The sequence below is a fragment of the Anguilla anguilla genome, chromosome 8, assembly GCF_013347855.1.
Source record: "Anguilla anguilla isolate fAngAng1 chromosome 8, fAngAng1.pri, whole genome shotgun sequence".
Classification (NCBI taxonomy): Eukaryota; Metazoa; Chordata; class Actinopteri; order Anguilliformes; family Anguillidae; genus Anguilla; species Anguilla anguilla.
The window spans coordinates 52,979,987-53,005,547 of record NC_049208.1 but is presented as its reverse complement, the minus strand read 5'-3'; the positions used below and the strand labels follow the sequence as shown (position 1 = coordinate 53,005,547).

General features: G+C 51.3%; 1 protein-coding gene across 9 annotated transcripts in view; it reads right to left on the bottom strand.

Annotated features, from left to right (window-relative positions):
• The window catches only part of LOC118232950 (ras/Rap GTPase-activating protein SynGAP-like), a 122,558-nt gene that overhangs the window by 14,195 nt on the left and 82,802 nt on the right, over positions 1–25,561 (bottom strand). For all 9 annotated transcript variants that reach the window (XR_004766428.1, XR_004766429.1, XM_035428215.1 and 6 more), the window contains 13 exons: positions 23,554–23,793; positions 22,832–23,167; positions 22,085–22,229; positions 20,964–21,108; positions 20,048–20,284; positions 18,855–19,056; positions 17,799–18,004; positions 17,235–17,445; positions 15,896–16,498; positions 13,793–14,416; positions 12,458–12,628; positions 10,809–11,020; positions 2,630–2,702 (listed from right to left, as the gene is read on the bottom strand). Coding sequence is in view for 7 of the 9 variants with exons in the window: in XM_035428215.1 (XP_035284106.1) it covers positions 2,630–2,702; positions 10,809–11,020; positions 12,458–12,628; positions 13,793–14,416; positions 15,896–16,498; positions 17,235–17,445; positions 17,799–18,004; positions 18,855–19,056; positions 20,048–20,284; positions 20,964–21,108; positions 22,085–22,229; positions 22,832–23,167; positions 23,554–23,793 (3,405 nt within the window). In the remaining 2 variants the exon portion in view is untranslated. The remainder of the gene's footprint in view (positions 1–2,629; positions 2,703–10,808; positions 11,021–12,457; positions 12,629–13,792; positions 14,417–15,895; positions 16,499–17,234; positions 17,446–17,798; positions 18,005–18,854; positions 19,057–20,047; positions 20,285–20,963; positions 21,109–22,084; positions 22,230–22,831; positions 23,168–23,553; positions 23,794–25,561) is intronic.

Here is a 25,561-nt window from a genome sequence, read left to right as displayed (position 1 = left end):
CGGTAAGCACGCTCACGCACACGAAACGCACGCACAGGACGCTAAGAGAAGCCGCACACGCTCACTAAAGAATGCAGCCGTAGCATCACGACCATGCCGCAGCTCCCCCCCCCCCCCCCCCCCCCCCCCCCCCACCCCGACACACACACACAGCCGGCCTACCGGCCAATCAGAAAGCAGCCATGCCAAGGAAAGGGGGAGGGGCCGGGGGGGAAATGAGGCTGAGGGTGTCACGTGACGAGTGGTGCGGAAAGCGGGCGTTTCCCCCCGACCCCCCACCCTCCCCTCGAGCGCATGCAGTCCGCATGCTCTGCTGCTTAAGAACACTGTGGTCGGATGGTTCCCCCTCAGTCTCTCTCTCTCTGGTCAGAGGTGTCAGAGGTCAAGGGTCAGAGGTCATGGTGATAAAGACATGCCGAGGTGAGGCTGCACGGACGCGGGCGGGCGATCGCACATGGAGCGTTCTCTCGGGTAACAGACAGAGAGAGAGAGTGACAGAGAGAGAGACAGGGAGAGAGGGAGAGAGAGGGACAGGGATATGTGCAAACACCAGCAGAGAGAGAAAGAGAGAAAGAGAGCGAGAGCATGAGGGGAAGACAGAGAAACAGTCAACTAAGACGCAAACGAACAAGTAAAACTGACGATTCAAAACAGAAACCCAGCTCACAGACACATATAAAACCAAACTCACAGACATGTAGAAAACCAAATCAAACTCACAGGCACATATAAAACCAAACTCACAGACACATAAAAAACAAACTCAGCAACTGTATCAACAACATAAAAAACAAAACAAACTCACAGACACATAAAAAACAAAACAAACTCACAGACACATATAAAACAAACCAAACACAGACACATAAAAAAACAACCCAAACTGACAGACAAATATAAAACCAACCAAACTCACAGACAAATATAAAACCAACCAAACTCACAGACGCATATAAAACAAACCAAACTCAGAGACACATTGAAAAACCAACCCGAGCTCACAGACACGTCAAAACAGAAACACTTGCATTTTCAAAATATGAAATGAAAAGGCACGCCGACACATTCGATCATATGACATAAAACAGACGCAGAACCAGAGAATGCAATGAGACACGGGGGTGGTCGGGGTCTGAATTTGCAGGGCGTACACAGAACGAACAGACTTAAAGGACAGCAAGACCAAAGCTCACAGGCCTAAACAGCAGACGACACCCTGCCGATGTTCTAACACACACCTGGCTACATCTCCCAGGATGCAGTGTGGTTTTCTCCTTCAGAGAGCATTTTATCGTGAGCAGAATGTCCTCACCTACTCACGGCAATATTCAGTAAGATTTTCTGTGTTTTCAGAATGATATGAAAGCATCGCGGCTCAAAAATCTGAATTACGAGCGGCAAAATAACTGAAAAATAATAAGAAACTAATGAATTGCTCAGCAACAACTTCTAGATGTGGACTCTAGATCTCTGTGCAAATAGAGATCTTTTAAAAAAAGACAGACCTGAAGATTATACGGTGGAGTTGCGTACAGTAGTCGGGTGTTAGTCTGGATATGCACAGTCTCTCTCTCTCTCGCTCCCTCTAACACACACACACACACACACACACACACACAGGTACATACTCACAGAAGCATGTGCACTTGTGTAGCTGTAGCTCAGTAAACACACTCCTCCTCACACCACACTCGTTGTTGACTCTTAGGGAATCTTTCTATGTCAAGCTTAAAAAATATACTCATATATAATATACTATACATATGAACAATATTTTTAAATCCAGGTTGTGGAAAGGACAGACAAAATCATTACAAGAAAGGCACACATGAATCAAGAGACCACGTCAGCCTCTGTCTGGACTACAATCTTTTCTTTTTAGTGATGTAGTGTGTGACCTTTAACCCCCCCTCTCCCCCGCAGTGGCACGACGACCAAAGAGGAAGTAGCTTCTGCCTGGGGTCATGCCCACATCGTGGAAGCACTGGCCACACCTCCAATCCCACCCCTTTTGCTCCACATCAGTGATCCGGATGCGATCCCACATATCCTGGCTGTCTGGCAGCGAAGGTGGCAAGGAGATGGATTTAATCCCGCCCATTTTTGGGTCGGGGGGGGGGGGGTAAAGTCCCTTTGATGTGGCGCTGACTCTCGCCACACGCCGGCAGCGGTTCAGCCATGCCAACGAGGCCAGGGAGGGCCTGGCACTGAAAGGGGCGGAGCCCGAAGAGGGGGGTGGGGCCCCGAGATGGATGATGGGAAAATGAGGCCAAGCAGCTCATTCAGGACCCAATGGCACAGGCCTTGGGAGGGGGGGGAAGAGGAGGAGCCTGATCTTGGAAGCGGTCCAATCAGATCATCTAAGAGGAGAGGCACGTGCACACCCAAACGCAGACAGACGGGTGGGTGGACGCACAGACAGACAGACAGGGACAGGGAGACGGTTCTGGGTGGTTCGGAAAAGACGAGACAGACAATCTCACACACGCACGCGGGCAGTCGCACTGACAGAAAGAGGTAGCAGACGCAGCAGAAGCTCTCTGAAAACAATATTTACGAACACGGCGAGAGAAGGACGGAGACAGACGGGCACGGAGAGACAGGGAGACGGACAGACAGGAGGACAGACCTGATCAGCGAACATTCTGGGCTTGATTTCAGGCATGCCACTCCCTCTGAGCTCGTCTTCCACAGCCATTAGCCTAGGATCAGGAGAGACGGGGGTTAGCACCGATACACCAACATCCCATCCCAAACCATCCCATCCCAAACCATCCCAAACCATCCCAAACTATCCCATCCCAAACCATCCCATCCCATCCCATCCCGAACCATCCCAAACTATCCCATCCCAAACCATCCCATACCATCCCGAACCATCCCAAACTATCCCAAACCATCCCATCCCATCCCGAACCATCCCAAACTATCCCATCCCACCCCAAACCATCCCATACCATCCCGAACCATCCCAAACTATCCCAAACCATCCCATCCCATCCCGAACCATCCCAAACTATCCCACCGCAAACCATCCCATCCCAAACCACCCCATTCCATCCCATCCCATCCCATCCCATCCAAAACCATCCTAAACCATCTCATCCCAAACCATCCCATCACATACCATCCCAAACCATCCCATACCATCCAAAACCATCCTAAACCATCTCATCCCATACCATCCCAAACCATCATATATCATCCCATCCCATCCCAAACCATCCCATTCCATCCCATCCCATCCCATACCATCCCAACCCATCACATATCATCCTATCCCAGCCCAAACCACCCCATCCCATCCCGAACCATCCCAAACTATCCCATCCCACCCCAAACCATCCCATACCATCCCATCCCATCCCAAACCATCCCATCGCAAACCATCCCAAACCATCCCATCCCAAACCATCCCAAACCACCCCATCCCATACCATCCAAAACCATCCTAAACCATCTCATCCCAAACCATCCCAAACCATCACATATCATCCCATCCCATCCCAAACCATCCCATTTCATACCATCCTAAACCATCCGATCCCATCCCAAACCATCACATATCCCATCCCATCCCAAACCATCCCATTCCATACCATCCCAAACCATCCGATCCCATCCCAAACCATCCCATCCCATCCCAAACCATCCATCCCATACCATCCCAAACCATCCCATCCAAAACCATCCCATCCCATACCATCCCAAACCACCCCATCCCATACCATCCCATACCATTCTATCCCATCCCATGGCAAACCATCCCAAACCACCCCGTCCATCCCATACCATCCCAAACCATCACATATCATCCCATCCCAAACCATCCCATCACATCCCATCCAAAACCATCCCATCCTATTCCATCCCAAACCACACTGGCTCTCACTGAGGGAGAGAGGGAGGGGGGGGGGGGGAGAGGGAGAGAGTGGGAGAGGGGAGGAAGAGGAAGAGAGAAAGAGAGGGAAAGAGAGAGAGATAGGTTAATACAATGGCTAGGCTGACTATTCCATTAGTGTAAGATTCCTCCCATACAGAAAGATTGGGAGGTACCCAGTTAACGCAGCCTGAAGGGCTGGACTTCCTGACTGATGCAGGTACAGAGAGTGGGTGGGGCTTGCTGACTGACGCTGTCACAGAGAGGGGGCGGGGCTTGTGACACGTGAGATCAACCGTGCCTCCGATATGGTGGAAAATGTCTGGATTAGCCTTGGCTAATCCAAAATTAGCGCATGTGCGTCACACCACCCTGGAATGGAACAGAAATAGAATTTCATGGAAACTGAAATCCTCTTTTCTCCAGGGACCGGATTTGAGAGTTTCCATTTTTAGATCTGTTTTTTTCTTCTTCTGCTTTTCAGATGTTGGCAGCCCCCCCCGCGATGGCATCCTCAAAATCAACCAGCCGAACAGAGTGTATCCAGATCATTACCCTCTCTGCTGCCGTTCTGTTCACAGGGGGTCCCACTGCCATTTTGGGAAAAGGGGGGGGGGGGGTGGTTGTTTCGTGCGTATGTTCAGTCATCCGTGCTACGGCCCCCTCAGGGCGACTCCCGCTGGGGAGCGGTAGCGGCTTTTGAGACCGTTTCCCGCGTCCGCACCTCAAACTGCCTCGGCACGGCACGCTAGCAGAGGGGGCGGGGCTTGCTGACTCATGCTGCCACGGGGGGGGGATTGGGGGGCGGGGCTTGCTGACTCGTAGACTCTTTGAGTGACATCAGAGGCCCCTCATGCAACCTGACCAATCAAATTTAGAGGATGGGATAGCGGACAGGAACAGACATTTCCCCACTTTCTTTCTTTAACCAAAGAAATATGTAGGAAGTGGAAAAAAAAAATGTGTAGAATAATATCTAAGATCGAAAATAAATGATGTTCCTGCAGCAATTTACTGAACTGTCAATTCAAAGACAGGGCTTAGCACAATCAACACTTTAACCCTTTTTTTCTCCATTTAATTTTTGCCGAATGTCTAGTTGTGAGGATGCAGCCACATCGACGTGTGTTCAATACAACCGGGGTGCAGGGAATGGCTTAACTGCCGCTTCATTTTGACCAATCATTAACCGTCCACGCTTCATGTAAACGGCAGTTTGAAAGGCATATCTGTAACCCCACTGTATGCCAGCATGCTATAGACTCCCTATCTGTTATTTATTACTGTTACTGGTTGATTGTGTCAATCAACAGAAATGCCCAAAAATAACACTGGGTGCTGTAAACTGCATGCCAGAGCACCACCATCAGGTGACTGAAGGTGGGTGATGTCACACACGTTTTTCACGATCTCTAATGCCGGATACAGGAAGTCGAAAACCTCAGGTCGCTAGTTTAGTCGATGGCATCATTACAATAATTTTTTTTTTTTTTAAATATAAACCGCATTGTTTTTCATTTCAAATCACTAAAATCAAAACAATACCTTCACTGTCGCGGTTCAGTGATTCACAACATGTTGCATTCGCCGTGTTGATATATAACATTGGTAATAAAAAATAAGTCCACAGGTGAGGTTTTCAAACGTTCGTATTTGCGTGTTTTATTCCAGTAATAGGTTTACAGTCACGTGTTCTTTCACAAGTTAAAGGAAGTAAAGAATCCAAAATACAAAGAGACATTTTTTTTTTCCACGCGACGCAGCAATATTTCAAAACCAATGACAGTGTCATAAACGCATCACAGCATCACATGACCAAAGAAATGTAGAAGGAAAAAAAAAAAAGCTTGAGCAACACTTTTACTGGAGTGCTGTGTTGCCGTTACTGTGCTGTGTTGCCGTGTTACCGTTACCGTGCTGTGTTGCCATGTTACTGTTACCGTGCCGTGTTACCGTTACCGTGCCGTGTTGCCGTGTTACCGCTAGAAAACAGTTATAACTCCACAGCCGGGAATCGGACCAGATCAGGAGCTGGCTGCAGAATTTTGCATCCGCTGTCATAGAGGTCAAAGGTTAGAAACATAAAAGGTTAACCCGTTTTTTTTTAAAGAGCTGGGGTCGACTCCATTTCAGGTCAACAAACGCATGGAACTAATTTAAATTCAAACAGTTAAGTGAGAAATCCAGATAGAATATTTATGACAGTTTATTTTCCGATTCATTAACCAAATTTCAGTTTGTTTCTGGAACTGAAACAGAAGTGACCCCCCAAACAGTAAAGTAAAGTGCTACTGGGAACATTCTGGAAATTCTGTATCACAGCTGGTTCTCGAACCTTAGACCCGGTGTGGCAGAGAAGCACAGCTTTACAAGGGCACTGAGGGCAAGTGAAACCTAGAGAGCAGTTCCCAAATGACTTCTAAAAAACCCACAACTGGCAGCCTAGTCAAGCTCACCTTAAACATACAAAACAATAAACTCATATATTTTAAAATCATTTCTGATAACGTGTATGTCAAATATACTTTTCAGTCACTTTCATACACAAATGCTATATAATAGGAGATAAAAGACAACCCCAATGCACTTCAGCATAAATAAATTAATATTGCACCAATTATATTATTAACAGTTAAGTCCATAACTTCTAATTCAAGACAAAGCAATAATAAAATAAAATGTATTGTTCAGGCAACTACTACATATATTAGCTACTATGTGTGTGCGCGTAAGTGCGCACATGCGTGTGAGTGTGTGTGTGCACGAGTGAGTGCGTGAGCTTATATGCACGAATACAAGTCATTTATATGAACACATCACCCCACAGCGCAGAAAAGCATTTAACATTCATGAACTGCTTCACTTCCTCACACACGTTACGGCGTGCCGGAAACACGCCTCTTGCCACATACAAACATGGTTCGACACCTCCTGATACCTGTACAATATTCACTGACAGACAGAATATATACACAGGCTAGTGTTACGGATTTGACAGCGAGAGGTTATGGGATCGCAGGCCATCCGCTGCGCCTCACCAGCGGGTTGTTGGTTTGAAACCCTTCGATTGCCGCGATTCTGGTTTTTGGAAAAAATAAATAAATAAATGAATAAATAAATGTTGCTTCTAGAGTGCAGCAAAAAAGTGGGGAGAAAAAAAAAAAAAACCTCTGCAGAAAATTTCCCATGAGTCTTTGAGGCGTTGCGGGTGCTGCGATTTGGGGAGTAAAAGATGGGTTCATCCCAGGACAGGCACGCCTGTGCTGAGGGGGGGGGAGGGATTGGGGGCGGTGGGTGGTGCGTCCCGTGATTACGAGAATGGTTGCCATGGACACGGATCCTGGAAGCTACCGCGCGCTCGGCACCTCAAAGCAGCCGGCTTTGCCCTTGTTGCCATGGTTACTGAGTGCCCCTCAACTGCGAGTGGTGGATGGAAAAGGAAAGAAAGGAAAAAAAAAACAAAAAACAGAGGATGGCAGCACAGTCCAGATAAAGCGGAGCTCTCCATCAACAGCCGCGCGACACACACTCACACACACTCACACTCACACACACTCACACACACACACACACACACACACACACACACACACTCACCCTTCTCTCAGCTCCTAACGGCTAAGGTTCACACAGTGTTCACCCGTCGCACACGCGGGGAAAAAAACGAACGTTTCGTTCAGCTTCAACGCGAAATTATGCCTTCAAAATGGCTGCTCTGGCGCTGTAATCCTGGCAAAGTGGTTTTATGTCAATAGGAGGTGAGGGGGGAAGGGGGGGGGGGGTTACTGAGAATTCTGTCATAAATAAACCAGTAAATGCAGAATGCATCGCTTCTACGAATGCACTTCCACCCCAGTGCGGTTTAAGGCAGCGGTGTCATCCCACGAAGAGTCCCAGAATGCACCTGTCTGTCTAGCTGTCATTGGTATTTGTCAGATGTGTGTGAGCGTGCGTGTGTGTGTGTGTTTCTGTGTGAGCGTGTGTGTGTGTGTGTGTGAGAGAGCGTATGCGTGTTTGTCTGTGTTTATGTATGCATCTGTGTGAGTGTGTGCGTGTGTGTGTGTGTGTGAGAGTGTATGCGTGTTTGTATGTGTTTATGTATGCATCTGTGTGAGTGAGTGTGTGTGTGTGTGTGTGTGTGTTCTCTGGAATACTGCTAGCACACACACAGCCACAGGCTGCACGTACACAGGCCAAGTATCAGGCACCAATCTGTGCGGATTCTGCAGCAGTGACCCCACTGCCAAGCGCTTTATTCATCGTGCTTTTACACACACACACACACACACGCACACACACACACATGCACACACACACACACACTCACACACATACACACACACACACACACACACACACACACACACACACACACACACACGCACACACACACACACACACACACACACACACACACTCACACACACACTCACACACGCACACGCACACACACTCACTCACACACACACACACACACGCACACACACACACGCACACACACTCACACAGTCGCACACACACACACACGCACACACTCACACACACACACACACACACACGCACACACTCACACAGTCGCAGCACGACCGCTGAACAAGCGGGAGTTTTCCGTGTTCTTCTTGCGTCGTTCTCGCGGCCTTTTTTTTCCCCAGAGCAATAAGACGAGCGTTGGAGAACCGCGGGCGGCGTCTCCTTTTAGCCGCGGGGAGAGACGGGCTCCAAACCGTGAGTCACTTCTCTCACTGCACTCTCGGCGCTTGATGAAAAAAAAAGAAAGAAAAGAAAAAAAAAACCCACCTCGTTTCTTTTCCCCCTGCAGGAGAAAGAAAAGAAAAAAAGAAAAGAAAAGAAAAAAAACTAAAGCCGAGACCGCGAAGAAGCGGAGGCTCGGTTACCGCGGCAACCGCGCTCCAACGCGGAGGTCTGTTCCGACGGCGGGTTCATCTCACCGACGCCTCTCGCCCGCGAATCAAAGTACAAAATAAAATGAAACTGGACTTCTCGTCACGGCGCCGAAGGCGTCTCTTCAAACCTTTAACAGCTTTATCCTGGGCCAGTCACCCAACGGCGGTTTTCGAATCCGTTTCCCACGACTTAAAATGGCCGCTCAGACCGCGAACCGGACGGAAGCTTGGTCCTTCCCATCGATCGCGCCGCAGGACACGAACGCGGCGCTGGAGCAACCCGACAGAGCGCGCTTCAGTACAGCGCTCCAGAACAGCGCTCCAGAACAGCGCTCCAGAACAGTACTAAAAGTGTGCATCTTACGTTGCTGTCAAAATTGTGGAATAACAGATTCTCGCTAAGGTCGCAGCACGTTTTTTTAACGGTGTACGTCAGACACGGCGGGGTACCTGCCGACGCCGACCACGCGACTGATATTGCTTTGGCCCAAGGTCGCGCGTAGTCATGGCGACTAGGGATAGCGACACCGCCGGGGCTGACGTGCTGCAAACGGCCACAAGGGGGCGATGTAGGACAGTACTGAAAGACTGAGCGGAAGACAGCGCAAATCCAAGAAGGCAGCTCCATCCCGTTGTTACCTGCTGTGGCGCCCCCTCGCTGCCACGCCTGACACTGCAGCTCACGCTTGCGTCGCGTTAAGAACTGCAGGTGACGAACATTTTACATCGCGACGACGCGCGGAGTCGATTTTGCGTAGCTCGAAGTGTCCGCCGGGCACGTGCATATGTTTCCAGCCTAAGGGTGAAGCCACACGTTCTCCGACGAGGAGCGAATTTGCAATCGCCTCCCGTTCAGTCGACTCTTCGTATCCGCAAGGCAGCGAAGCGACCGGAAGGACAGGAGAACGCGGCACGACAACCAATCAGATCAAAGATCCGAAACTGTCTCCAATTTTATTTCGCCATTCCTCACAGTTCTGTTAAGGGAGGACTCGTGGATTATTGCTGTGCGAGGTATGCGTGGGAAGAGGTGCGTGCTTCTGGCATCGAGCTGAATTTCTCAGCGCCCGATGCGTTCATTTCACAGAAACACGTCGTGAAAATGCACCGCTGATGGTCATATTTGCACCATATCACCACAGACGCACGGTCCCAGACTGTATATTGGACAAGCAGCGTATAGTCATATGTCTATTGCTCTACGTTTAATAGGTAGCAAGTGCACCAATGTAAAATTTGATGAATCTCATCTGCTTTTGAAATAAACCTTTCCAAATAAAACACTGGGTGTGTCACTGAATTGTCACCAAAATAAATTAAAATAAATGTCTAGGCAGCTATTTGAACCCACAGCCCAAATAAAGGGTTGTAAACACATACATCCTTCTAGGCTCCACGAAAAATTATCCGAACACAAGTCACAACAAAACCTTAAAAAAAAATCCTAAATGAACACACTTTGCGTGATGAGTCTTTTGAGAAGGTTGACAAGATGGCACCCGGAAAGTTAACTACTGAGGTGGGAAAGCACTGGGACCCCGCACTTACTGCTTTCATAAAGACAGCCTTTCATAAAGTGCACCTTTTATAAAGACAGCCTAAAAAAAGAAAAGGCTTGGGTTTCAGCAGGCACTGCACAATGTAGCCTGTTTAATCAATTTATCAATGAAGTAATTAATAAGGGTAATGGGTCACTCCACTCCACCTTCTGCCCATTTATTGTCTGTTGTTATTCTTTATCGCCAAGTGAACAGAGGTCGTCAGATGGCCTGGAGACGTAAAACCGAATTCCTCCCCCCCCCCCCCCCCCGTCTTTGCTGAATTTCACACAGTCAAAAATGAAGACCCGTGATTGGTCGGAAACCAGGAAGCGGCTGGTGCATGAAAGTCGACCAGCAGGAAGTTAGGCTTTGTTTTGGGGGGGAATGAATAAAGAACACACAGGGTGCGTGTGCGCGGAGTCAGTCTGCTTGGCTCAGGTGGAAGAGAGCCCCCCCCCCCCCCCCCCCTTCGTTTGGGATTACCTGTTGATTATCCCTTTGATCTGGGAGTCCTTCTCCACCTGCTGCTGCCGGAGCCTGCGCTCGCTGTCCTCCAGCCGGTTCTGGTACTGCAGCAGGATCTTGCTGGTCTGCTGCTCCTGACTCATCAGGCGTCGCTCGTACTCGTCCAGCTTGCGGTGTGACATCATCAGCCGCTCCTTCAGGGAGTGGATCTCCTCCTCGTACTCCCGCACCTGAGGGGGGGGGGGGGGGGGGGGACAGAGAGAGAGAGAGAGAGAGAGAGAGAGAGGAGGGTGGGAGGCAGGGAGAGAAAGAGGGAGAGACAGAGGAGGAAGAGAGAGAGGAGGGAGGGTAAGACAAAAGTAGGGAGGGAGAGAGAGAAGGAAGGCGGAAGGAGGATGAGAGAGATGGAAGGACGGAGAGAAAGAGGGAGGGAGGTAAGAGGAAAGAGAGGGTGCAAGAAAAGAAGGGAGAGAGAAAGAAATGGAGTGAGGAGGGAGAGCGAAAGAGAGAGAGTGAAAGAGAGGGAGAGAGAGAGGGATGAGGGGAAGATTGACAGACAGAGACAGAGGACAGAAAGAGAGGGAGGCAGAGGGAAGTTGCTCAATTGTGAATTCTGATTCACAGAAAATCCACCGCTGAGCATGCTATCGTTCGAGCCATCCAGCCCAATCGGCACCGCCCTGCTCCCCCATCAATCAAGCCAACTTACCAGGCTTCATTTATTTATTCATTGACTTCATTTATGGGTTTATTTGTGAGGGACAAGCACAGAAAACACTGACGCTTGCTAACGCGCTGTCCGATGCACAGTGCCCGTACTTCCAGCCAACACCAGTCCCTTGGTGGGCAAAGACGGCCCACACAGTCAATAAAATTAACCGATATTTACAACGTTAAAGCAACGCAAACTACATTAACAACTGAATTAAAACAGCATGAACAAAATGTAATTCAATGACATTGTAATTACAGCATAAATTACTAGTGATAGCAGAGTGAGAATTATTAATTATTATCAGTCCCCGATGCCACTGTGTCTGCAGGCCACACATTCCCTTGATCTCATCATGACAGCAGGACAGTTGGTACACATTGATTAAGAGCAGAACGGCAGCCAGGAATGAGGGACCACTCAGGTCTGAGTACTAGTAAGGCGACTCGTGGCACAGACCGTAGAGCACTGACCACCTCCTCATTACAGGCCGCACCATTTGAATCATATCCTGTCTCTCCTGCCCCTTTCGCTACCCCTTCCTTCCTGTCTCTCTACATGGTCCAGTCCAATAAATCTGAAAAAGCCAGAAAAAATATATATTTAAACTAAAAAAAAAAAAAAAGGCCAAAGACTCGCTAATTCAATTAGTGGAATGACCAATGCCATCTTATCGCTATCGCTAATTGCTATCTCTTATAGTTATCGCTTATCGCTATCTCTAATCACTATCTCTTATCGCTATCTCTTATCATTGTCTCTTATTGCTATCTCTAATAGTTATCTCATCGATATCTCTAATCGCTAACTCTGTCACTGTATCTTATCGCTATCTGTTATCACTATCTCCAATCACTGTCTCTCTTTCGCTGCTCGTGCGCTGTTGAGATTTCTCCGCCCGTCACCGAGACCAGAACCGCGCGGGACAGGCGAGGGGACGGCGGGCGGCACTGACCCTGTCCAGCCGCGACTCGTCCATGCTCTTGGAGTACTCCTTCAGCTTGAAGTCCTCGCGGTCCGGGCGGCAGCTCTCGATGTCCGCCGAGAGGTGGGGCATGTTGGACACCCACGCCACGGTCCGCTCGTTAGCCGCCGTGGGTGGGTTCAGGGTGGAGGGGGAGGAGCCCTGTCGTTCGAGGGGGGGGGGGGGGATTGGGTATTGGTGGGGGGAGGGGACAGACGTCAAGGAAAATCCATGTCAGAGCCAACATTGTTTTCCATGATTAAGTCCATATTCACGCACTTATTCTGCCATAAGAATTAGGAGCTGAGTATCTGATGGGTCTAAAGCATCTGTGACTATCCCATGGACCAAGATGCCTTGCTTCCGTATTTTAAGAATGACAGACATCACCACCTACGGCACAGTGTTCCCATCCGTTCACACTGTCCTGCGTACTGCAGACCCTGTGTAATCATCCCTAGCATTTCCTGTAAACCCGAAAGCAAAACAGTGGTGCAGCCCAGCAGATTAGATCCCAAAACACGACCCGCTGCTTCGTCACGCATTAGAAACACACCCAAAATGGCCGACAAAAATAGATTAACCGGGGGAACACGACCGGAGCATGACAGCGCACCTTCACCAGGCAAGCCTCGCTGTGAAAACGGTATATTTCACCTGAAGGAAACGGGGAGGAAATGAGGTTCTCGGAGACATTAGAAAGGGAGAATAAGGCAGACGCCTCACAGCCTGTGGAGAGTTGACCTTGAACGGCTATTTAAGGCCGTCCTTCCAGAAACAAATCAAAGTGCTCTCTCCTCGCAGCCAGCACACGCCAGGTTTCACAGTGCTAACGGCTCCTACATAACAACATAACTTTCAAAGTGCTTTGCCAACGCCGTAAACTCAACGCAATAACCAGAAATGCTGTTATTCAACTGGAAATGAGTTTTATTTCCAGTTGAACAACTGCTACCTAATGTTAGCGTGTACCAGCTACCAAGAGTAGGAAGATTAACAACAACACTAATGCTAATTTTATAAAGCCAAGTAGGCCGGCTCTTAGCGCTATGCTAATGAGTAAATGTTCGCTCAGAGGATTCAATTTACTGTGGGGAAGAAGAGCTGCAATAAAAAGCAGTCCAGGGCCGTAAACCACGTGACCGGGTTAATGGGGACTCATCCTGCAGGGGTGTCGTGTTGGCTAAAGGAGGGCCGTCGCTGCCTTCGGGCTGAGTGTCGGCGGTTGGTCGGCAGACTGCCGATGCGCGTTTCCATGGCAACGGGGCTAGGCTTTTTTGTGTTTTTGCCCGGTTGCTGAGCGGAAGCGGACGCCTGCCTGCTCACCTGCTTGGCTGCGGTGGGTTTGAGCAGGTGCTGCTGCGCAGGCTGCTGTTGCTGCGGCTGCTGCTGCTGTTGTTGCTGCGGCTGTGGTTGCTGCTGTTGTTGTTGCTGCTGTTGTTGCTGCTGTTGCTGTTGCTGTTGCTGTTGCTGTTGCTGTTGTTGCTGCTGCTGCTGCTGCTGCTGCTGCTGCTGCTGTTGTTGTTGCTGTGGCGTTGGCTGTTGGGAGGGCTGTGACTGGGGCGTGTTCTGGGTGGAGCCCCCTTGTGGCCCCTGGGACGCCTGCGGCTCCCTGGTCGAGCTCTGCTGGTGCGGCAAGCCGGGGGCGGGGCTGTCCTTGACGGACAGCTGCTGTCGCGGCGCCGGCTGCCGGCCCCCGAAGCTGGACTCGGGCGACTGGAGGAGGTTCCCGCTCTGGGGGCGGGGCTTAGTCGGAGGGGTGGAGCTGGCGGCGGAGCTGGCGGACAGCTGGTGGGCAGCCTGAGACTTAGAGCGCTGGGAAGGGGGCGGGGCGATGGAGCCCTGCCGGTTGGGGTGGACAGTGGAGGGGGGCGTGGCCACCGAGGAAGGGGAGGCGCCTGTCTGCGGAGACATGCCCATCATCATCATCTGCTGCTGCTGCATGTTTTCCTGGAGGAAAGAGATCAAAGAGTTCATGAGGTCATAAGTCTATGCAGTTTAATCAGAGGGTTTATGAGATCATAACAGTCTATGCAGTTTGATCAGAGAGTTTATGAGGTCATAACAGTCTATGCAGTTTGATCAGAGAGTTTATGAGATCATAACAGTCTATGCAGTTTGATCAGAGAGTTTATGAGGTCATAACAGTCTATGCAGTTTAATCAGAGAGTTTATGAGGTCATAACAGTCTATGACGTTTAATCAGAGGATTTATGAGGTCATAACAGTCTATGACGTTTAATCAGAGGGTTTATGAGGTCATAACAGTCTATGCAGTTTAATCAGAGAGTTTATGAGATCATAACAGTCTATGCAGTTTAATCAGAGGGTTTATGAGTTCATAACAGTCTATGCAGTTTGATCAGAGAGTTCATGAGGTCATAACAGTCTATGCAGTTTAATCAGAGGGTTTATAAGGTCATAACAGTCTATGCAGTTTAATCAGAAGGATTATCAGGTTATAACAGTCAATATAGTTAAATCAGGCTTTTATGAGGTTAGAACAGCTTTTGTCAATAATTGTACACATTAGGGGCCAGATATTGCCTTAATTGCATTAGCTGATCATTGCCGTTGGAGAGATAATGGGTTTACTCCAGCACTGAGCTGTGTCTCTGCCTGTCTCCTGCTCCCTAATCACTTGTGGACAGTGTGGATTTACTGGGCAGAAATGAAGAAAGGACTCATAGGGGATCAACAGAGCGCATACACAGTCGAACATAAACGCACACACACACACACACACACACATACACACACACACACACACACACACACACACACACACATACACTCACTACTGACCATTCACTACTGACTGCTCACTACTGACAACTCACTACTGACTGCTCACTACTGATGGCTCATTACCGACCATTCACTACTGACCACTTACTACTGACCATTCACAACTGAACATTTGCTACTGCCCGCTCATTACTGACCATTCCCTACTAGCCACTCATTACTAACCAGTCAGTACTGACTACTTACTAATAACCACTCGCTATTGACAAGTCACCACTGACTGCTCTCTACCAACCACTAATTACTGACCACTCATTTCTGACTGCTTATTACAGACTGTGCATTACTGACTGATCATTATTGACCACACACTACTGATTATTATAGACTGCTCAGTACTGACCACTCAGTCCTGACTGCTCATTATTGACCACTCATTACTGCTTATTACAGACCACTCATTAATGACTGCTTACTACAGACTGCTCATTACTGACCACTCTTTACTGACCACTCATTACAGACCTCTCATTACTAACCACTCATAACTGTCTGCTTATTACAGACTGCTCATTATTGACCACTCAGTACCGACCGCTTATTACAAACCATTCACTACAGACTGTTCACTACAGACCACTCAGTGCAGACCGCTCACAGGCTCTCAGCAGCGCCCCCTACCTGCACCTGCAGGGAGAGCTGTCGGCGGCCGTAGTCGGCCTGGTTCTGGCGGGTGTAGTCGTCGCTGTAGCTGTGGGAGTGGATGATGCTGGGCTGCACCAGGCTGGCGGGGGGGCGCAGGGCAGACAGGTCCTCGCTGCGGGAGAACCCGCCGTGCCCGAACGGCGGCACGTAGGCGGGGTGGGAGGGGTCGGGCTCGGGGGCCAGCAGGAGCGGCGGGGGCGGCTGGCCGCGGCCCCCGCCCTGGGGGTGCAGCTGGGGGTGCAGCTGCGGCCCGTCGCTGGCCAGGTGGAAGAGGGGGTTCTGGAAGGACAGCGGGTAGTGCATGGCTGCCGCCTGCTGCTGCTGCTGCTGGGACAGCGAGTCCGTCCCGCCCCCCATCTGGCCCAGGCGCAGCCCCCCCGACATGCTGGAGCCCCCCGAGCCGGCCGAGAGCCGGCCCCCGGCCCGCAGCGGGCCCCCCAGGCCCCCGAAGCTGCCCAGGCCCGCGATGGAGGCCTGGGAGGAGTTGAGCATGTCACCCACGGACTGCAGGTTGGAGATGCTGTTCATGCGCGAGTCCTGCAGATCCATCATGGACACGCTCTTATTCACGCTCAGCACCTGAGGGGGGGGGGAAGGGGGGGGGGCACAGGAACAGCGTTAGTTACACACCCCCCTCCCCTGCGTGCTTCCAAAACGAGCCATCCTAATACTGGCCACACGGAGGAACCAACACAACAAACACTATTTAATATGTGTGACTCACTGGAGCGTTTCATCTTCCTTCTTTATCTTTAAGGCAACAAAGTTTTTATACTGTGCACTACTGTAGGATTTGGTCATCTGGATATTATGTTGCACATTTACAATTAAAAATTATTATTATTATTATTATTATTATTATTATTATTTCTCCCAAATTTGGAATGGGGATATGCATATGTACAAATTTATTGTGAATACCCTTACAGACATCCGGTCAGTCCTCCAGATCTGTTCAGAAATTAAACCTTTTCACCCAAAGGTATGTTCTTGCTTTCCTGTTTATGGGAAGTAAGTTGTTCTTACTTTCCTGTTTATGGGAAGTAAGTTGTTCTTACTTTCCTGTTTATGGGAAGTAAGTTGTTCTTACTTTCCTGTTTATGGGAAGTAAGTTGTTCTCAATTTCCTGTTTATGGGAAGTAAGTTGTTCTTACTTTCCTGTTTAAGGGAAGTAAGTGCCTGTCGTGTGCGTGTGGCCTGATGAGCTCATTAAATGCACGCAGGTGATGTCACACGTGATGTCACGGCGGGGCGGGGCCAGGGCGGGGCCGGGGGTTCGGGTGTGCGGGGGGTTTGGGCCCGGCGGTTCCGCTACCTTTGGGTCCGGTTCGGTGATGTCAGAGCTGCTGGTGCAGTAGGCGGGGCTGGAGCGGGCCAGCGGCGGGCGGGTCACGTAGAACACGTCTTTGGAGGCGCGGTGGGCGAGGTCCCGCTCCGAAAAACCCGACAGGCCCGGGTGCGAGGACATGACCCCCCCTCCGGAGAGCCCGGAGGTGGGGGAGGGCAGACGGGAGACGTCTATGGAGCTGTGGGGACCGGTAGACGGATTATGGGCTGTTCCATCCCAAAAAAAAAACCACACATTTACATACAGCATGCGTGTGCAACTGCAGCGTGGAATTGATTTATTTTATGTTATTTTGTTTTTAGAGGAAATCAATCAAATTTGGGGTGGGGCACCCTGTTCCCTGTTCTCAGCGGGACGTTCCTGTTTTAATTAGCCGGTCGTTAGCAGCAGAACGTGGATTAGGCATGTATCCGTGGCGACAGAGATTGGCAGTCTATCGCGGATATGACTGTATGGTTGTTTTCTAGCATTTTCCAGGTAAAACTCAGGATTTAGCCTTTAATAAGGTCAAGGGTCACGGTCCGGTCGCACCTGTTCAGGTCGCGCATCATGAGGCTCTGGAAGTCCGAGGAGACGACCCGGTTGAAGTTCGGGCGGGTGAGCAGCCGGTCCACCTGTCTCTCGGGCGGGGGCCTGTCCGTCTGGTGGCTGGGCTGGCGCTGCAGGTGGGGGTTCCGCAGGGCCATGCTGATGTCATTCAGGAGCCGCGGCAACGGGCCCAGCTTAATTATGGCGTCCTGAGAGGGGGGGGGGGAGAGGGAGAGAGAGGGGGGGGGGGAGAGGGAGAGAGGGAGAGGGAGAGAGAGAGAGAGAGGGACAGAAAGAGAGAGAGGGGGAGGGAGGGAGGGGAGGGGGGGAGAGGGAGAGAGAGAGAGGGACAGAGAGAGAGAGGGGGAGGGAGGGGGAGAGAGACATGGGTGAGAATGGAGAGAGTGGGGGAGGGGAACAGAGAGATAGAAAGGGAGAGAAGGAAAGGATGAGAGAGAGAGGGAGAAAATAAGAGATCAGAGGGCACTTATTATAATTTAAGTTAAAAATTCTCAAATAGAAAATGAGTCCCAGTTGGTCACTGGCCAGTCGGTGAGCTTCAGGTCAATGCACTATCCACAGTCAGTAGTGAGCTGTAGGTCAGAGGTCAGGACTGGGCAGTCGGTTGTGAACAATGTCTGTCACTGTTCAGTAGTGAGCGTTCAGTAGGCGGTCAGTAGTGCGCAGTCAGTAGTGTGCAGTGATTGGTCCATAATAAGTAGTCGGTCATTGTTCAGACCCGAGCAGCCGCTGGCTGGGTTAGGGCAGTGATCTTCACTCCTGGTCCTGGAGAGCCGCAGGGTCTGCTGGTTTTTGTTGTTACTTGGCACTTAATTAATCAATTAAAGCGGTCGATAACACAGCTCACCTGAATTCTTGGGTCTCAATTGCGTGCTGATTTAAGGCGAAAACAAAAACCAACAGGCTCTCCAGGACCAGGAATGAAGATCACTGGGTTAGGATTATGGTAAGGGTTGGGTTAGGGTTGGGTCATGGTAAGGGCTGTACCCAGGCGGTCGGGCAGGAGCTGGCGGGGGTTGGCGGGCGGCCAGCGGTCACCTTGCTGAGCTGGGCCATGACCTCCCAGAGGAGGCTGTGCAGGATGGACAGCTCCCGGCCCAGGTCGATGTAGCCCTCGAAGCTGCCGGCGTTGCTGACGCTGTCCAGGTTGGAGATCTCGTACAGGAACTGCTGCATGGAACCCCACTCCATCTCCAGGAACTCATTCATGAAGCTCATGTGATCGTCTTTACTCATAAACCTGCGTGGAGACAGTCCTCCTTTAATCTTTATCATCTAAGCTGTTGTCTTATTTGTTACAGCTTAGCATGCACTTTGTCGTGCCGAGTTGTGTTGGTATGTGTTTTAGGAATGTACGCCTGTTCTAGAAGCTGAACTGAACTTAACTGAACCGAACTGAACCAATCCAAACTGAGCTGAACCAAAATGAACTGAACCAAACCAAACTGAACTTAACTGCACTGAACCATACCAAAACCAAAATGAACTGAACCAAATGGAATCAATCCAAACTGAGCTGAACCAAAATCAAATGAACGGAACTGAACCAATCTAAACTGAGCTGAACCAGGCTGAACTGAACCCAACTGAACCAAACTGAGCTGGACTGAACCAGGCCGAGCTGAGCTGCACTGAACCGGGCTGAGCTGAACTGGGCTGAACAGGGCTGAGCTGAGCTGAACTGAACCGGGCTGAGCTGAGCTGAACTGAACAGGGCTGAGCTGAGCTGAGCTGAGCTGAGCTGAGCTGAACTGAAACGAGCTGAGCTGAACTGAATCGGGCTGAGCTGAGCTGAGCTGGGCTGAGCTGAGCTGAACTGAAACGAGCTGAGCTGAACTGAATCGGGCTGAGCTGAGCTGAGCTGAGCTGAACCGGGCTGAGCTGAGCTGAGCTGAACTGAACAGGGCTGAGCTGAGCTGAGCTGAGCTGAGCTGAGCTGAGCTGAGCTGAACTGAACTGAACAGGGCTGAGCTGGGCTGAGCTGAGCTGAGCTGAGCTGAACTGAACCGGGCTGAGCTGAACTGAACCGGGCTGAGCTGAACTGAACAGGGCCGAGCTGAGCTGAACTGAACCGGGCTGAGCTGAGCTGAGCTGAACTGAACCGGGCCGAGCTGAGCTGAACTGAACCGGGTCGAGCTGAGCTGAACTGAACAGGGCTGAGTTGAGCTGAACTGAACCGGACCGAGCTGAGAGTGGTCAGCGGTGTGAACGCTCCGCAGAAGCTCACTGACTTGGACATGTTGGCCAGGTTCTGCACCACCTTGGCGATGAGGGTGAGGGTGCGGGAGGTCTGCTCGTCGGGGTACTCCTGCGTCAGGTTGAAGAGCGAGGGGGACATGATGGCGGGGCAGAGGAAACGCAGGAACAGGGAGGCGCTGATCAGGCGGTCCGCGATGTCCTCCCGCCCCCGCTCCGCACAGCGCACCCTCCAGGAGGCGAAGACCTCCTTCAGCTCCCGCGGAAACACACTGGGGAGGGGGCATGGGGGGGGGGGGGGGGGGGGCGGGGGGAGAGAGAAGGAGAGGGAGGAGGAAGGAGAGAGAGAGTGAAGAAAGGAGAGAGTGATTGAGCGATAGAGACAGGGAGAGAGAGAAGGAGAGGGTGTGAGACAGAGGGTCAGAGAGAAGGAAGGACAGTGACAGAGAGATAGAGAAGAGGGAGAGAGAAACAGAGGAGGGACGTGAGTAAAAGAGAGTGAGAGGAAGGAGAGAGTGATGGAGAGATAGAGAGAAGGAAGGAGAAAGAGGCAGAAGTGGAGAGGGGGATTGAGAGAGGAAGTGAAAGATGACAATATTAACAAATGAGCACACACAAACAAGACCAGGTCAAAACCTAGTATATGGCGAGACCTAACACACTTCATCCGGCCGACCAATGGTGTAACTTCATCACTCACTCAGTCACTCAGTCACAGACATTCGCGTTTATAGGGCTGGCCCTGCTGTTGCGGTCCAGCCAAAAAAATGTAAAAACCTAGCATGAGGACAAGCACATCTCAAATAAAGCAAATACTGACTCTCATATATACACACACATACTCAAACACACACTCACATTGTTCACAACAGCAGCAGTGTTCATTCTGGCCTTCTCTGTGATGTCATAAAGGGGCACTGGGCATGTCAGGTGAGTGGAGAGGGAACTGACCAATGGGAGTTGACGATCTTGCAGAGCGCCAGCTCGCAACACATGCGGAGATTGGCCTGATGGTCCGGCAGCACGGAGGGCGGGGTCCTCATGGGGTCCACCTCACAGTTTTCCTCAGACTCGTACAGGGCCCGGATGAACTCCCCTACGGGCAATACACACACACACACACACGCACAAACACGCACACAAACACACACACACACAACCACACACACGCGCACACACACACACACACCACACACATACAAACACACACGCAATCACGCTGTTGATTGACCTGACTCTGTTTTCTGTGAGGTATCAATATTGTGCGGTGATGTCTTGTGTTTCTTATGTGCAATGGTTGTACGACATGGATCTCAAACTCCCGTCCCAGAGGGCCGCAGCACCTGCAGGTTTAACTCCAGTCCTAAAGGGGGCGCTGTGTGTGCTGATTTGTAAGATGTCAGTTCTTTCTTGCAGTATCTCTGTATTGATGTGGACTATTTAACCAATAAGCAATTGAATTAAGCACTTAAGTGCTGAAACAAACCAAAACCCAGTAGACACATTCCTTTAGATGACATGTTCCTGTAGATGGTTCTGTATACCTATGGCATGTACCTGTAGCTGAATGCTCTTTCCTATAGAATTTACCTGTAGCTGGTTGTTCTTACCTATGACATGCACCTGTAGCTGGCTGTTCTTATCTGTGGTATGTACTTGTAGCTGGCTGTTCTTACCTGTGGCATTTACCTGTAGCTGGTTGTTCTTAATTATGGCATGTACCTGTTGCTGGTTGTTCTTACCTATGACATGCACCTGTACCTGGCTGTTCTTACCTGTGGCATGTACTTGTAGCTGGCTGCTCTTACCTGTGGCATGTACCTGTATCTGGTTGTTCTTAATTATGGCTTGTACCTGTAGCTGGTTGTTCTTAATTATGGCTTGTACCTGTAGCTGGCTGGTCTTACCTATGACATGCACCTGTAGCTGGATGTTCTTAATTATGGCTTGTACCTGTAGCTGGCTGGTCTTACCTATGACATGTACCTGTAGCTGGCTGCTCTTACCTATGACATGTACCTGTATCTGGTTGTTCTTAATTATGGCATGTACCTGTAGCTGGCTGGTCTTACCTATGGCGTCCTTGAGGTACTTGTGTCCAATAAGCTTGAGGTACTCTTCTATGGCTTTGGTGGCCAGAGTGTTCTCGCGGAAGATCAGGTGCTCTCTGTCCATGAACCTGTCCACCTCACTCATGGCCATGTCTGACAGGAAGTCCTGAGAGAGAGGAGGAGGGGGAGAGAGAGGGGAGAGAGAGAGAGGGGGGGGGAGAGAGGGAGGGGGAGAGAGAGGGGGGGAGGGGAGAGGGAGGAGAGAGAGAGGGGGGGGAGAGGGAGGAGAGAGAGGGGGGATGGGGGAGAGAGAGAGGGGGGGAGGGGAGAGGGAGAAGTGGGAGTGGTAGAGAGACAGGGAGGAGAGAGAGAAGGGGGAGGGGGAGAGAGAGCGAGGGGATAGAGGGGAGAGAGAGAGAAGGGGGAGAGAGGGAGGGAGGGGATAGAGGGGAGAGAGAGAGAAGGGGGAGAGAGGGAGGGAGGGGAAGATGAAAAGAGAAAGATAAAAAGAGGGATAAAGAGAAAGATAAAAAGAGGGATAAAGAGAAAAAGAGAGGGGAGAAAGAAAAAACAGAGAGGGGGAGGAATATGAAAGAGAGAGAGAGAGAGAGAGAGAGAGAGAGACAGAAAACACATCACCACCAAACCCGCACATTTCCAGCTCCCTGCAGCACTCCCCTGTGACCTGCATCCCATAATGCACCGCGTGCGTGCGGTGGGCGTGCGGGCGTGGCGGGGCAGGGCGGGGCAGGGCGGGGCGGGGCGTACCTTGGCCTTGCCGGTGCTCTGCAGGATGTGCACCAGGGCGCAGGCCACCTCCTCCTTGCTCTTGACGCTCAGCAGCGGCTCCAGGACGCCGCACAGCGTGCGGTAGTTGTTGGTGACGTACTCGGCGAACTCCTTGTACAGCTCCATGGGCAGGATGCTCATGGTCTGGTAGCGCGACTTGAGCCGCAGCGAGGCGTTGATGGCTTTGCCGCTCCCCACGCCGCCCCCCTTGGCCAGGACGCTGGGCTGGATGACCGGGTACCACTGCTCCACGAACTGCCGCCCCGTGATGCTGGAGATGGGGATGCTGACCAGGCCCAGGTAGGTGCTCTTCTCCTGGGGGAGGGGGAGGGGGAGGGGGGGGGGGTACGAGGGGTTAAAGGTCAGACCCGGGTTAGGGTTAGAGGTCAGGGTCAGGGTTAGGGGTTAGGGTTAGGGGTCGGGGTTAGGGTTAGAGGTTAGGGGGTCAGCGTTAGGGTCAGGGTTAGAGGTCAGGGTTAGGGGTCGGGTTAGAGGTTAGGGTCAGCGTTAGGGTCAGGGTTAGGGTTAGGGTTAGAGGTCAGGGTCAGGGTTAGGGTTAGGGTTAGAGGTCAGGGTTAGGGTTAGGGTTAGAGGTTAGGGTTAGGGTTAGGGTTAGGGTTAGAGGTTAGGGTCAGGGTTAGGTTTAGGGTTAGAGGTTAGGGTTAGGGTTAGAGGTCAGGGTCAGGGTCAGGGGGCGTTACCTTGCGGCGCTTCTTGTCGGTCTCCTTGTACAGGTGCAGGCGGAGGCTGCGCACGGCCGGGAGGTTGTTGAACTCGAAGTGCTCGCCCCAGAAGACGGTGTCGGTGCGGGGCTTGCTGGTGGTGCGCGCGTACAGCATGTCGTCCAGGCACAGCTCGCAGTAGTACCGCTTCTTGGCGGGAAGCTCTCGCGCCTCGATGATCCACAGCTTCAGCACGTTGTCCACCCGCCGACTGTTGTCCTGAAGGAGGCGGCGGCAGACCGAGAGGGTGATGGGGGGGCGGGGCCGATGGTCGGGGTCGATGGTTTGGAGGCGGGGACGATGGTTGGGGGGCGGGGTCGATGGTTGAGGGCATGGCCGATGGTGGGGGGTGGGGCCAATGGTCGGGGGGCCGGGTCGATGGTTGAGGGGGCGGGGTTGATGGTTGGGGGGTGGGGTCAATGGTTGAGGGTGAGGCCAATGGTTGGGGGCGGGGTCAATGATTTGAGATGGGGTCCATGCATAGGGGCAGGGCCGAGGATTGGGAGTGGGGTTGATTGTTGTGGGCGGGGCCGATGGTTGGAGGCAGGGCGATTGTGGGGGGCGTGGTAGGTGAAGATAAAATGGGCCCGACAGAGAGGGATGGGTGGTGAGGTAGGTTGGGAAATGGAAGGACAGACAGACAGAAATAGAGAGAGAGACGGAAACAGAGAGAGAGAGAGGGAGAGAGGGGGGAATGTTGGGAGAGTAGGGCGTGGCAGGAGGGCGGGAAGAAGACAATCACGTGGGCTGAGAAGGACAGGCAGGCTTCTGCGTGCACACACACACACACACACACACACTCACACACACACACACACACACACACACACACACACACACACTCTCTCTTTCTCTCAGAAACACACACACACATTCTCTCTCTCAGAAACACACACACACACACACACACTCTCTCTTTCTCTCAGAAACACACACACACACACACACACACACACACACACAGACATTCTCTCTCTCAGAAACACACACACACACACCCGTGTTGTATATGCTGAATATTCCCTGCTGAGTGGAGTAGGACCTGCAGGGGGCTGCGCGCAGCGTGACGCTCTCAGCCAGAGTGAGTCACTCCACCGACTCTGCCGTCAGTCACCCGCTCTGTGCGCCAAATCCCAGTTTACCCCACCCCTGAAAATCAGACGCCCACTCTGTGCGCCAAATCCCAGTTTACACCACCCCTGAAAATCAGATACCCGCTCTGTGCGCCTAATCCCAGTTTACCCCACCCCTGAAAATCAGACGCCCACTCTGTGCGCCAAATCCCAGTTTACACCACCCCTGAAAATCAGATACCCACTCTGTGCGCCAAATCCCAGTTTACACCACCCCTGAAAATCAGATACCCGCTCTGTGCGCCAAATCCCAGTTTACACCACCCCTGAAAATCATACGCCCGCTCTGTGCGCCAAATCCCAGTTTACACCACCCCTGAAAATCATACGCCCGCTCTGTGCGCCAAATCCCAGTTTACACCACCCCTGAAAATCATACGCCCGCTCTGTGCGCCAAATCCCAGTTTACACCACCCCTGAAAATCAGATATCCGCTCTGTGCGCCAAATCCCAGTTTACACCACCCCTGAAAATCATACGCCCGCTCTGTGCGCCAAATCCCAGTTTACACCACCCCTGAAAATCAGACACCCGCTCTGCAAACCAAATCCCAGTTTACACCACCCCTGAAAATCATACGCCCGCTCTGTGCGCCAAATCCCAGTTTACACCACCCCTGAAAATCAGACGCCTGCCCTAATCAGATCTTATGTAACAATCACTACTGAAAGCAATGGAAATCTAGATCACTGACTTTGAATTTTGGGGGAAACATACGAAAAAACAGTGGGTTAAACAAACATTCTATTTTCCCAAATTGTTCTGAACACAGTTCTTCTCTCATTTGATTCTTACGGTTTTGTTTAGTTGCATGTATCAGGGAAAATTCTTCAGGGGCGCTGTCATATTTCACC